This window comes from Cricetulus griseus, chromosome 6, assembly GCF_003668045.3.
Source record: "Cricetulus griseus strain 17A/GY chromosome 6, alternate assembly CriGri-PICRH-1.0, whole genome shotgun sequence".
Classification (NCBI taxonomy): Eukaryota; Metazoa; Chordata; class Mammalia; order Rodentia; family Cricetidae; genus Cricetulus; species Cricetulus griseus.
This window is the reverse complement of record NC_048599.1, coordinates 51,396,018-51,409,318: the sequence shown is the minus strand read 5'-3', so window position 1 is coordinate 51,409,318 and position 13,301 is coordinate 51,396,018. Positions and strand designations below refer to the sequence as shown.

Below are 13,301 nucleotides of genomic sequence, written 5' to 3'. Positions count from 1 at the left end.
AAAAAAAACCAAAACAACAACAAAAAGAATGAACTGGGATTAGTGGTACATGCTTGTAATCCCAGCCCTTAGGAGGTGGAGGGAGAAAGAGGAGGTACAAGGCCAGCTTGGGTAAATAGCAGGACCCCTTTAAAAACAAAAGACAAGAATGGGTGCCCTAATGTCGGCACGGTCAGCCAGAGGGAAAAGATTAATTTCACTCAGCACACAACTGATCACAAGCATGCACAGGGGCGGAACTGCGGCACATGGCCTCCGCACGACCCCTACGCAATCTTGGAAGATCTCTGGTCAGTAGCTCAGAGGGAGAGTTGGAGGGGTGAGGGGGAGATCCTGAAATCTTGTCAAGTATGAGGAAACTACTAACAGGATAGGGCAGTTTTAGACTGACACAGGGTTTGGGGATAATTCACAATATCCCCTTTGCAGGACCCTGTAAGCTGGGAACAAATAAGAACAAGGCATCTCTGGCTGGATAGATGCCTCTTCCCTTCGTCCCAGCTCAAGCACTGACCCTCCAGGCAAGCCTGTGAATACCAGAGTTGGCAGTAAACACTGAGAACATGGGTCCATGGCACACAGGCACAGTGATGGCTTACTGTTTAGACTCTGTACTGCAGAGAGGGGGGAAGTGAGTGGGATGGCAGGCACTGCCAAACATCACCCAATTTGGCTTTCCAGAAGAAGCAAACACGACAGGCTACCCCAATGACTATGAGAAGCTTCTCTAGTGACTTAGACGCACTGATAAAGGGCGGTTCTACTCACCTTTTAAATCTGTCATGTCTACACAACCTAAGTCTGGCAATTCGAGAGGTTCTTCCGAGGAGAGAGTCTGCATGTCAGAAGGGAAAAGCAGCTCGCTTCTATAGTCCTGGCAGTGAAGGGTGGAGAGAAATACCCCGGCTGTGCTGCACTCATCAAATGAGGCTGCAGTCTTCTGAAACATGGGATCCACCTGTGTGCAAGAACAGGGAACCAAAGAATGACAGCAGGCAGCAGGAGGCAGCAAGCTCATCCACAGGACTATCTACAACACTGAATGTCTGTGCACGGTCGAATGAGGAAGACTTTCTGAGCCATCTGGTATAATCCTGGCTGAAGTAAGGAAAGACATGGTCAGATGGATGAGTGGTGAGAAGTGTACTTTAATTTGTCTACAACACACACAGACAGATGCCCTTCTGCTAGTTCTCTTCCACGGGCAGTTTCTAAATAGCTACTTCCAACAAGCCCAACACAGTAAAATAATATCACAACAAATTCTGTTGCCTTAACAGGCTGTTGGGGGCTGGGCGTTGGTGGCACACACCTTTAATCCCAGCACTCAGGAGGCAGAGGCAGGTGGATCCCTGTGAGTTCGAGGCCAGCCTGGTCTACTGAGCGAGTTCCAGGACAGGCTCCAGAACAATACAGAGAAACCCTCTCAGGAAAAAAAAGAAAAGAAAGAAAACAAGCTGTTGGGATTGAGATAATTGCAAGGTTCTATCCTTCCTAAGGTTCTATCCTTCCTATGTTTTGGGGATTTCTGTTTAAGGTGGGGTCTTACTCTATCCCCAGGCTGGCATTTACTTAAAAGCTTCTGCCCCAGCCTCCTAAGTGTTAGGGTTACAGGTATATGAAACTACATCTGGCTCACTATTGTTGTTCTCAACAGAAATCTCTAAGATTTGGAAGAATCCAAGCAGAATGACTAAGTGAAGGACAGGCAGAGTCAGAAGCAATGGCTGCCACAGGTTGCAAGGAGGCCCTAGGGCTGGGGCACGGAGAGGGGTAGAACAGTCACGTGATACTAACCCAAAAGCAGAACACATCACAAGCACAGGGGCAGACAAGGCAAATGTATGGGAGGCACAAAAGAAGGAAGTGACCTGGGCTCCTACCAGGGGAGTTTACTGAGCTTAGGTCTTACAGATGCTTTGGGATGTTGCTTCCAAGGAGAAACAGGGATCAGGTCTGATAACACAGATGTGGCTCCCTGACCTTCCTTGGAGGCTGTGATCCTGCCATCTTCACGACCTAATCTCAACATCCTGGGTCCCAAAAAGGGGCATGTTTCACCTCCACACTCTTTCATCTCTGTTGTCATCCAGGCAGCTTCACAACCCATAATCATTCTCCCAGTTCACTTACCCTTCAAGCATCCTAGTGCCTCTTATGTGACCCACCTCTGCAGAACACTGGTACTATCACTTCTAGTTCCTTTCTCAAATGCTAACCAGTCATCTTCTCCCATCAGGAGCTCACACCTACAGGTCATGAGTCTGCAGCTAATGAATCAAATCTAACCTTTCTTCAAAATTCAGCCATGCCATAAACACTGACCCTACCAACTGCTCTGCCAAATTTGTCAGAAACCACATGGAGTGCACACTTCCTCACCTCACACTTCCGATCTGCTTCAGAGACATTGATGTTGCTTAGATTCTGCTCAATGGTTTTGCAGGACGTCTTCTTCTTTGGCTTTGCAGCCTTTTTGGTTGTTCCTGGTTCAACAGCACTTCCATCTAAGGAGTAATATCGGTTCTTGAAAACCCTCAGAGTCCTCATGATTTAAACAGGAAATCCCCTCAAGTCAACAAGGTGATCTAATCTGCTGCTTACAGAAAACTGGATTACTAGATAACACATTTCACTTCTAATAAAAATCCATTTCCGGTCTGCGGTGGCGGCACAAGCCTTTAAATCCCAGCACTTGGGAGGCAGATCTCAGTGATTTCGAGGCTAGCCTGGTCTACAAAGTGAGTCCCAGGACAGCCAGGACTGTTACACAGAGAAAACCTGTCTCAAAAAACAAAACAAAAAATCCATTTCTGGTCAGGTGGTAGTGGTGGTGCAGGTCTTTAATCCTAGCAACTCAGAAGGCAGAGGCAAGCAAGTAGACCTCTGAGTTCAAGGCCAGTCTGGTCTACAGAATGAGTTCCAAGACAGCTAGAGCTACACAGAGAAACACTGTCTAGGAAAACCAAAAAAACAATCAATTTCTGAAGACACCAGGAGAAGCTCCTGAATCAGTGCTTATTCAGTCTTGCTAAATAATCTCTAAAGCTTTTATTCAGTCCTTTTAAAGAAAAGAAGCTAGTGCTGCTGACAGCAAGCTCCTGTAAGGAGAGCCAAAGGCCCTTAAGAAACAGTGAGATTGCCCTGAGAAACCCAGCACAAAGGCAGCTGTGACAGCTGCCTGGGTTGGATGAGGCTCAGTTCCCAGGAAGCCACCCACCCCAAGGGACAAACAGACATATAAAATAATTCACCATCCATCAAGAGTTCTCTACAGAATCAAGCAAGCCACATTTCCTGTATTTTCTCATGGAAAACCACATTCTGGAAATATTGCCCAGTACACACTAGAAGTAGCCCTTTACCTCCAGACCCCAGCCTGCATACCTGTACCAAGGCTCTCTGCTTCTTCTTGAGATGGTGGATCTTTGCCCAGCCCTCCAAGAACTCTGTATACATCGGCATGGACAGCATCCACACGGACAGCATAGATCTTGGTGCTGGCATCCAAGGTGCCAGCAGCCACCTAGTCCAAAAGCATAGCTAGATTCATGAAGATGCACAGGACAACACTTTGGACAACAGTAAAATTCAGCTGGATTCGTAAAATATTTATTGAAGAAAAAAAAAAATGAAAGGTACTAAAAGACTGGTGGGAATAAAAACATCTGTTTTTTATTCGCCCTTTGAGGGAAGGGAGTAAAGGAGCCATGGTACTGTCTCATCAGGAAGGCTCCTGTGTGTTTGCAGAATTCAAGCGTGTTACACTAAGCATTAGAAATAATCACTGAGTCAGCTGTAAGGAGAGTACCCATGCTTCTTACTTTAAAGTTGGTTGGTTCTGTGTCCTTCTGCTTAAGAATCTCTGACATGAAATCAATCAAATGCAAGCCAAAAGCATTCTTAGTAGTGATTTTCTAGGGGAAAACATTACACAAAGGTTTATTACTCACAGGCTCAACTCATAAGCTCCTATAAATAATGACACTGAAGTTTACATACAAATACTCCCATTGATCTCAGTTCCCATAAGTACTTTGCAACGCAGCCAAATCCACAATGCACCCCACCCCCAGCTGAACACTGAAAACACTTGAGAGCTCACATGAGGGCTCAGGCCCGGCTCTAAGAACTCTGCAGACAGGCACTCTCTCACTCTCCCTTTAGAGGAACCTGGAGCAGGGGGTCACCCAGTATGTAAGTCAGAAAAAGAAGGTTCTAAAGCAGCGGGGCTCCAGAACTCATTTTTAGCTTCCAAACTCACATCATTTGTCAATAAGCCATGTTGCCATGTTAGATACACTGCAACTAGGAAGTCAATCATAAGCAGCAACATCAAAGCTTCCACCAGAAACAGTAAGCTCACTCTGAGAAAAACCAGCATGAGAAGCCACACTAGAGAATAAACAAACCTTCCCATTGCCTACCTAAATCAAGAAAGCCCTGTCTCCCTGTGATCAGACACAAAATTAGGTACAAAATACACACCTGAAATTAGGTGAGGCAGAAGGATTGAAGGTTCAAGGTCAGCTACAAAGCAAGATCTTGACTAAATAATTGTAAACTAACAAATACTCACGTTTTCAGTAGAAAGCTTGATACAGGTAGAGTAATGTTCTGTAATTTGTGTGTTTGTAAACTTAGATATGGTAGTTGAAACATCAATATTCCTAAATGAAAAACAAAAATTCTAGCAAGGATCTACAATATGGTTACTTCAAAACACAAACCCAGGAGGCCAGCAAGATAGCTCAGAGGGTAAAGGTACTTGTGTCCAAACCTGATGACTTGAGATTGATCCCTGGAACACAAAGTAGGAGAAAACTAACTCCTGCAAGTTGGCCTGTCTTCCGAGCATGCACACACACACGGAATTAATATATTAAAACAAAACAAAAACCCCAATGCCCAGAATCAATGAAATACTATGGAGGCACCAGGACCCATACGACCCATGCTACCCATACAGAACCAAAGCAGAAATGCACTCACCTGTTAGGGGAGTCTGAACTGTATTGCAGGTCAAAGACCCTGGAGCGTCTTCGCTGCATACGCTCCTTTTCATCGTCATTCTGAGGAAAGTCTTCAAGGACTGAGGTGTTAGAAGTACTGAGAGGGGGCTTCCCAGGCCGGGGCATTGACAGCACCTGCTCCAAAGGTGTTGAAACACTGTGCTGGTGTCCATTGGTCTTTAGAGAAGAGTTGTTCATTGTTTCTGGCAGTGACAGAACAAAATACCTGCTCAAGAACCTTCAACAGAAATATTTCCTATATCAAAAGAGGACTTGGGGCACACGCCTTTAATCCCAGCACTCGGGAGGCAGAGGCAAGCGATCTCTGTGAGTTCCAGGCCAGCCTGGTCTCCAGAGCTAATGCCAGGATAGCTCCAAAGCTACACAGAGAAACCCTGTCTCGAAAAACCAAAAAAAAAGGGGAGACTGTCATGGGGCTCACTGCACATTCTCTGGTAAGTCCTACAATGCACGATGCTAGACACTCTATAGTTTGGGTTTCTTGGCAGGGTGGGAGTGGGGGTAAAGAGAAAGGTAATAGGACAAATATCCACTTCACAGCTCCTGTACACTCAAGCACAACACAGGATAAAGATGATGAGGCAGGATTGGAGACGGAGCTGAGTGGCAGAGCACTTATTTGCCTAGCATGCTTAAGGACAGGTTACATTCCCAGCACTGCCAAGGACAGAGAGATGGATGAGACAAAGTTGTGGCCTTTGATAAGCTCACAAACTAGCAGAAGCACATCTGTCACCCACAATATCAAGCCAGGGAGATACTGGTGCTGAGCAATGATGAGGTTGGTCTATAGTCATAGAGGCTGGGATCTAATACTGGCTCTTCCATGTCTTGGCAGGAAGATGGAGACAAAACATTTGAAATATGCAACACACACACACACACACACACACACACACACACACACACACACACACACACACACACAACATTTCCAAGAATTGGCCACAAATCACATGCAAACTACAAAAGCCGGCAGTGACTACATTAACCAAGCAGATGAATGTAGCCTCACCAAAAATGAGAAGTTCCCTCATCTATGATGTGATACCACAGGAAATTCTTAGAATTTATTTTTATTTTATGAGCATTGATGTTTTGCCTGCATATATGTGTGAGGGTGTCAGATCCCCTGGAACTGGAGTCAGAGACAATTGTGAGCTGTCAATGTTGTGTGCTGGGAATTGAACCAGGTCCTCTGGAAGGGCAGTCAGTGCTCTTAACCACTGAGCCATCCCTCCAGCCCCAACTACAGGAAACTCTTAGAATCACCTAGGAAATGCTCTTGCCAGAAATATTTAACTTAAATGTAACTAATACTGTAGATCTAACCCACTTTGTAAGAAATATAAGAGCAGAGGAAAAAGCTAAAGGATAAAAATAAACATTTAGCAAATCTAGACTGGGGACAGTTTACAAGACAATAGCTCACATCTGTAATCCCAGCATCAAGCGGGAGAGCTGCCAAAGAGCTCAAGCCTAGCTTGGGCAATATAATGAGACATGGCTCAAAAAATGATATGAATGAACACTGTGGTAGAAGTAGTAGTTTCTTGATTAAGGCATACCTAAAACAACCCAGCAAGGCCTGGCACACCTCAGAATGAAATATGAGGCTTTTGATTTAAAAGTCTAGTGGCACACGCATCCCATTATACCACAGCCTCCTCTGCTTAAGTCTGAGCACTGGTTATTTAGAGAAAAGAAAGCTCAGCTGTCCTTGGGAGTACTGATCCAGATAAATAGTGCTGAGATACAAACTGAAGTAGTGCCAGGGAGCACAGAAAAGAAGGGCTGGGCTGAGTGGCACATGTCCATAATGCTGGAAGCAAGTAGGACATTGCAAGTTTGAAGCCATCCTGGTCTGTGTAACAAGTCCCAGGCAGGGGCTACACAGTGACACCCGGTCTCAAAACAAGTAAAAGTAACAAGCCAATTATCAAAAAAGCCAGGGAAGCTCTTTTGGATAAAAAGAAAACAAATGACCATATAAACCAAAAGCAGCACACAGACTCTCTCAGCCAATCCCTGCTCAAAAAGATAGCTAAGAGCACTATTTGGGGGAAATTTTGGAAATCTAGAATAAAGTCTAGACCTTAGTCTAGGTAATTGAATTTAATATCTTAGGTGCCAAAGAAGGGCCACTGCTCTGAGGAGATGTGTGAGAGACAACTGAGTATGGAGTGATCTAAAGAGTGTAACTTGCTTTAAAGGTAGAAGCCGTAAAGCATCAGCAATTGTTGAACTCAGCTAGTGTGCACAGAGTTCTCTGAAAAGATGGAAACTGGTGTGTGTGTGTTTGTGTGTGTGTGTGTGATGGGTATACATGTTTTGGGGAGGGGCGACGCAAGAAAGGAATAAGGAAGATGGGAGCTGTCAGTAAAGTCACTTTTTTGGGGGGGTTCTCTGGTTTTTTTTCTAGACAGGGTTTCTCTGTGTAGCTTTGGCTGTCCTGGAACTCGATCTGTAGATCCACCTGCCTCTGCCTCCCAAGTGTGGGGATTAAAGATGTACGCCACCACTGCCTGGCAAGGTCATTATAAATACAGTAGTCAGAAGGGGCTTTACCAAAAAGCTCACACCAGAAACAAAGCCCTGCAGTCTGGGAAAACCACGTGGAAGCAGGAGGCACAAGCCAAAGGTTGGAACATGCTGGCACACATGTGGACCCAGTGTGACAGAATCCAGTAGTCCAAGAAGGAAGGCCTCTCCAGGGACAAACAAATCCTCAGGCTCTCCAGGGCCAAGAAGGAAAGAGCACTAGACAGAGCAATACCTGACCAACTTGCAGGAGCTTCCGAGCATGACTCATGACCACTGTAATGACTTTATTTAGGTCTCATGTAGCCCAGGCTAGCCTCAAACTCACAACAGCTATGAGGATGATCTTGAACTTTTAATCTTCCTGCCACCACCTCTTGCATTCTAACATTACAGGTATATGCTACCATGCCTGGTTTATGTGGCACTGGGGATCAAACCCAGGGCTAGGGAGTTGAGCAAAACCTCAATGCTAGGCAAGCATTCTACCAACCTAGCATCCCCAGTCCCGACATTGCCTCTTAAATGCAGTGAGAACAGATACGACTGGGCAATGAGGAAGGGAGGAACAAAATGAGCTAACTTGAGCTTCAGGAGGACAGAGGACCCCTCTGGTTGTCACAGTGAGAACACCCTGAAGGAGAGATGAGACCCAAGCAGGAAAACCAATTAGAAGAGGACTGCCAGTAAACAAGGTAGGAGATGACGAGACAGGTGGCAACGCTGGAGGTAAAAAGTGTCTCGGCACTAGTGTCTCTGGAGACCTCTCCAGAGAAAGTCAGCATGATTGCCTGATTGCTGAAATGTGGACTAGCTCCAAGGTTATCATCAACAGCTGACTGAGTTGCCGGGTTCTGAGAAAACTCTAGGAGAAGCACGCTGTGGGACAGGAGGTAAGGCCACAGCTTTAGACTTCCCTCACTCCCTAGCCATCCAACTACACTACGATAACTAATCGTAAAATTCAGGGGACAATTTCAGGCTAGATAAGTTTGGAAGTCACCAACAGAGTATTCATTTAACACACTGGATAATCTCTCTAAAATAAATGACTGGAGAAGAGCTGATATCTGAGATGGGTCTCAGAATACTTCAAAAACTACAAAACAGGAAAGAACAACCAGCAAAAGGGCTAGAGAAGTACAAGTCATGAGGAAAAAACAGACAAGGATTCTACCAACTAAATCACTTGTTCTCTGTTGTTTTTATTGTCCTTATTATAGAATACAGGTGAGCTAGGGGGTCAGTGATAGAGAAGGTACCGGAAAGCTAAGGAAGAAATGGAATCTAGAAATAGAATGAATGAAGCAGGAAATGTGGTATAACTGATGGATAGCTTTGAAGGGCCCCCCAAACCAACCATTTGGCACCCCTGAGTATTTTTCTCGGGCCATTGTAAAGTATGCAGAACAGGCTATGTTTAAATTAACCAGGGTTGTGGGGTTTTGCCAAGACCCTGTAAAGAAGTAAGAGGACACAGGGAAACACATGATTATATTGACTGACCAGGAACGAAACATAAATAAAGATGGAACAGGACACAAGATGAAAGTGGGAGAATACAGGTTGGCAGAATAAAAGCCCGAAGGCTGGGGGTAAGAGAAAATGAGCTGGACACATAGGGTGGTATTAAACACATGGGGGACAGAATGGTGACATTATTGCTAATGACACATTCATGGTGTGACTATGAGCTACTGTTTAGAGAAAGACACAAGATTCCTGGAAGGAGATTAAAACAACAACCAAAAAACAAAACAACAACAAAAAACCCCCTCATTCCTAACCCTGATTTAAGAAACAGAAAGCACTGCTTCAAGTCTGGCTTCATCACTTACTAGTTGACAAAACTCCAGGCAAGTTTTCTATCTGTGTCTGTGCTGCATTTGCTTCACCACCACCCGAAGTGGAAGAACACACACCTGGCTTTGGCTGGTAGAGGGAGGGAGAGGTAGGGAGGAAGAAAAGGAGCAAGGAAGGGAGAGCGCAGCTGGGCACAGACCTTGAGACTCCAGAACAGGTGATACAATGTAACTACAATAGACACACATTTTATAGGAACACCTTAAAAATAAAAGCAGTCTGGGAGGGCCGAGTCTTAGTGGCGCACATCTTTAATCCCAGCACTCTGAAGACAGAGGCAGGTGAGTTCCAGGCCAGCCTGGTCTATAGCGCAAGTGCCAGGATAGGTTCCCAAGCTACACAGAGAAACCCTGTCTCTGTCTCGGGGGAAAAAGAAAAAAGGAGGCTGGGAATATAGAGCAGTGGTAACAGTGGTATAATGCTTGCCTAGCATGAACACAAGGTGCAAAAGCACCATAAGAGTAGCAGCCACAATAAACAACAGATGGTTGTGTATGGGAACAGGGGTGAAAGATAACAGAAAACCTTTATAATGCTTCCTGTAAATTGAAAAGTATAATTAACACAACTCTCCTCTAACACCAAAGCAAAAAAATAAATAAATAAAAATAAAAATAGATGAGAGACGTTTTTCAAGAGGTTTGTGACTGTGAATGTGGGTAAGAGAAGGACTTTAGAATCCAGACGCACTGAGGGGTGAACCCTTTAAATCCTCCAATTCCTCTCTGCGGTGGGCAGTAATTCTAATTCAATAGATGGTAACTGAATCAAAAGCATTTCCTTCTGCCTATCCATGTCCTCCCACTTATTCAACTCCTCTGCTCTGGTTCCCATGCCTACCATTTCATAAAAACAGTCTTGCCACGATTAGAACTTGCATGTGGTCAAACAATGTGGGCTCTTCCTCCAGGCTTCGTTTGTTTGTTTGTTTTTGAGACCCAGCAGCATTGGAAATAACTAATGACTTTTTTCTTCTTGAACTGCTCTTGGCTCCCATGCCCAGTGCCTCCTCTCGATGTCCTCTCTACGAAGTCTGTCTAGTATCCTCACCTGTACCCATGGCTTTATGATCTATATGATGGAGAAATACAAATCTACCTCTCAGCTTATGGACCTCTGTCAAACTCATCCAGGAGACACAGACCCCTTCACCTGAGCACCTGTCCGGGAAGTCACAGGCAACATAACCAAAATGAAACTATTATTCAAAACCTCTTACCAAGGTCTACCAGGGTCCTGCCTACCGTCCAATCTCACTAAGCTTAGTTCTGATGTTCTAGTTAGTTCCTTGCCCAGTCCAGGCTCTTTCCTGAATCTTCACTTTGGTTCACGCTACTTTAACTGTAACGTTCTTCCCAATGTCTGCTTAAAAATCTCGAGTCCATATGGAGGAATCACACAGCACTAGGCCTTATCTGCCAAGTATTTCCTGTACTGTCTCAACTTGAACACAAGCTCCAAGAGGAAAGGGTCACTTGTTTTGCCCGCTCCCCGCGCGCCGCGCTCCTTTTCAGAGCGAGTCTCAGATAACCCAGGCCAGCCTCCAACTCGCTATAGCTGAGCATAACTTTGAACTTCTGATCCTCCAGTCTCTACCTCCAGTGCCCAGGCTTCTTCTGTTGTGCATCTCTGCATCCCACCGAAGGAAGGTCTGTCCCGAAGGGAGCAGTCAAGACTTTTGAACCAGTTCCAAAATAAAGGCGCTCAACACAGGGCAGTCACCACTTCGCTTTCACAGCTCCCCAAATAACGTCCAGTCCAGAAAATACACCACCTTATCCTCCGTTAGAACCGGAGCGCGGGGAGCAGAAGAACCCGGCCGCCGCTTGCAGCTGCGCCCTGATTGGGCCAGTGCCCAATCCCTCCTCTCCCCTCCCCCGCCTCCGCGCTCGGCCCCCGACCCCCGGCCGAACCCAGCCGAACCCGGCCGAGCACATTCGTCCCTTCCGGACCTCCCACGCGTGTGCCCCTCAGTCCTGACCCTGCCCGCCGCGCCTCGACCCACTCGAGCTCACTTGGGAGTGGAGTTCTCATTTTAGCTCTTCAGGTCTCCGGAATTGGTTTTAAATTGCTACCGCCAAGCGTGGAAGCGCGGTAACCGCCGCGTGATGTCACGGGAGGGCGTGGTCTGGGACGCGCCTGCGCAGACTGCGTAGGTTGCTGGTGAAGGGTGGTCACGAAAAGCTGGCGGCAAGTCGCTCGCCGAAGTCTATTCCCAGTGAGATTGAAGACAGCAGTGACCATGCTGAAGTAGTTAGAAAACACCCCGGCGCCAAACGCTAGGCGCGGAGTAGGACGTGTGGATCGATCCCGGGGGGAGGGCAAAAGCTCTGCTTTCCCGGAATTTGGGTTTGAATGCTGAGGCAGGTTTCTGAAGAAACAACGTTCTTTGCTGCGTGGATAGCAAAAGGCTGTCTTTATTCAAAGTTCCAGGCGGGCAAGAAGGAATGTAGAGCAGTGTATTCATGTGTACACCCCCCCCCCAGAGCATTATGTCTGTAAATGTATACGTCTCCAAGACCATCGTGTATGCATGTATACACCCCCAAGAACATCATGTATGTACACACTTCCAAAAGCATTGTGTATGACCGTACACACATCCTGGTGCATTGTGTTTACATGTGTATACACCCCCCCAGGACATTGTTGTATGCAAGTATACACACACAGCAGAGCATTGTATTTACTGGTGTGCACACCCTTTAGAACAAGTGTGTACATATACGTATACACTTCCAAGAGTTTTGTGTATGGATGTGCACACACACCCCAGAGCATTGTATATGCCTTTGTGTATGTACACACAGCTACACATTCCAGAACCTTGTGTATGCGTCAGATCACTGTGTGTACATGTATCTATACACAGCACAGCATTGCATATGCACATATATACACATAGCAGATCGTTGTGTAAGCATGTGTAAATACACCAGAGTATTGTGTATTCATGTCTGCGCGCGCGCGCGCGCGCACACACACACACACACACACACACACACACACACACACACACACACCTTTTAAAATGAAGGGCATTTTTTTATTAGTTCAAATTAGGAACAAGCTTGCTTCAGATGTCAATCCCTTCTCCCTCTCCCTCCCCTCCCCCCCAGCACCCCCCCCTCAACCTCTCACTTGCCCTCTCACCCCCATCGGCATTTTTTTTAAAGATTTTATTTATTTATTATGTATACAGTCTATACAGTCTTCTCCCCGCAGGCCAGCAGAGGGTACCAGATCTCATTCAAGGTGGTTGTGAACCACCATGTGGTTGCTGGGAATTGAACTCAGGACCTTTGGAAAAGCAGTCAGTGCTCTTAACCACTGAGCCATCTCTTCAGCCCCAATGAAGGGCATTTTTGTCCACATGCTTGTAAAAGATTTTTGGAAACCATCTATCTATCACTTTTTATTTATTTATTTACTTATTTATTTTTGGTTTTTCGAGACAGGGTTTCTCTGTGTAGCTTTGGAGCCTATCCTGGCACTTGCTCTGGAGACCCGGCTGGCCTCAAACTCACAGAGATCTGCCTGCCTCTGCCTCCCGAATGCTGGGATTAAAGGTGTGCGCCACTAACGCCCGGCTCCACCTTTTTTTTTTTTTTTAAGGTGTAGCTTTTTAGCACCCTTGACATTATTTGCCTGCTTACTAAATGTCATTAGTGCCCCTCATTTTGGTAACCAAAGCTCTGCCTTTTGTTGAAAGATACTGAAAAAAGATTTATGTGTATGAGTGGTTTGCTTGTACATATGCATATTGGCCACATGCATGGCTGGTTCCTGAGGAGTTCAGAAGAGGGTGTCAGATCCCTTGGAACTAGAGTTACAGATATTTGTAAACACCATGTGGGTTCTAGA

General features: G+C 45.9%; 1 protein-coding gene across 4 annotated transcripts in view; it reads right to left on the bottom strand.

Moving 5' to 3' along the window:
- Ncaph (non-SMC condensin I complex subunit H) overlaps positions 1-11,586 on the bottom strand; it is a 29,940-nt gene extending 18,354 nt beyond the window's left edge. For 2 of the 4 annotated variants that reach the window (XR_003486549.2, XM_027421910.2), the window contains exons 1-7: positions 11,034-11,233; positions 4,993-5,215; positions 4,580-4,670; positions 3,825-3,917; positions 3,388-3,526; positions 2,383-2,507; positions 769-958 (exon numbers count right to left, since the gene is read on the bottom strand). Coding sequence is in view for 3 of the 4 variants with exons in the window: in XM_027421910.2 (XP_027277711.1) it covers positions 769-958; positions 2,383-2,507; positions 3,388-3,526; positions 3,825-3,917; positions 4,580-4,670; positions 4,993-5,215; positions 11,034-11,064 (892 nt within the window). In the remaining variant the exon portion in view is untranslated. Of the gene's footprint in view, positions 1-768; positions 959-2,382; positions 2,508-3,387; positions 3,527-3,824; positions 3,918-4,579; positions 4,671-4,992; positions 5,216-11,033; positions 11,234-11,442 lie in introns of those variants that run through there. The other 2 variants (XM_027421911.1, XM_027421912.2) reach the window with 2 other exon arrangements.
- Between the last annotated feature and the right edge of the window lie 1,715 nt (positions 11,587-13,301).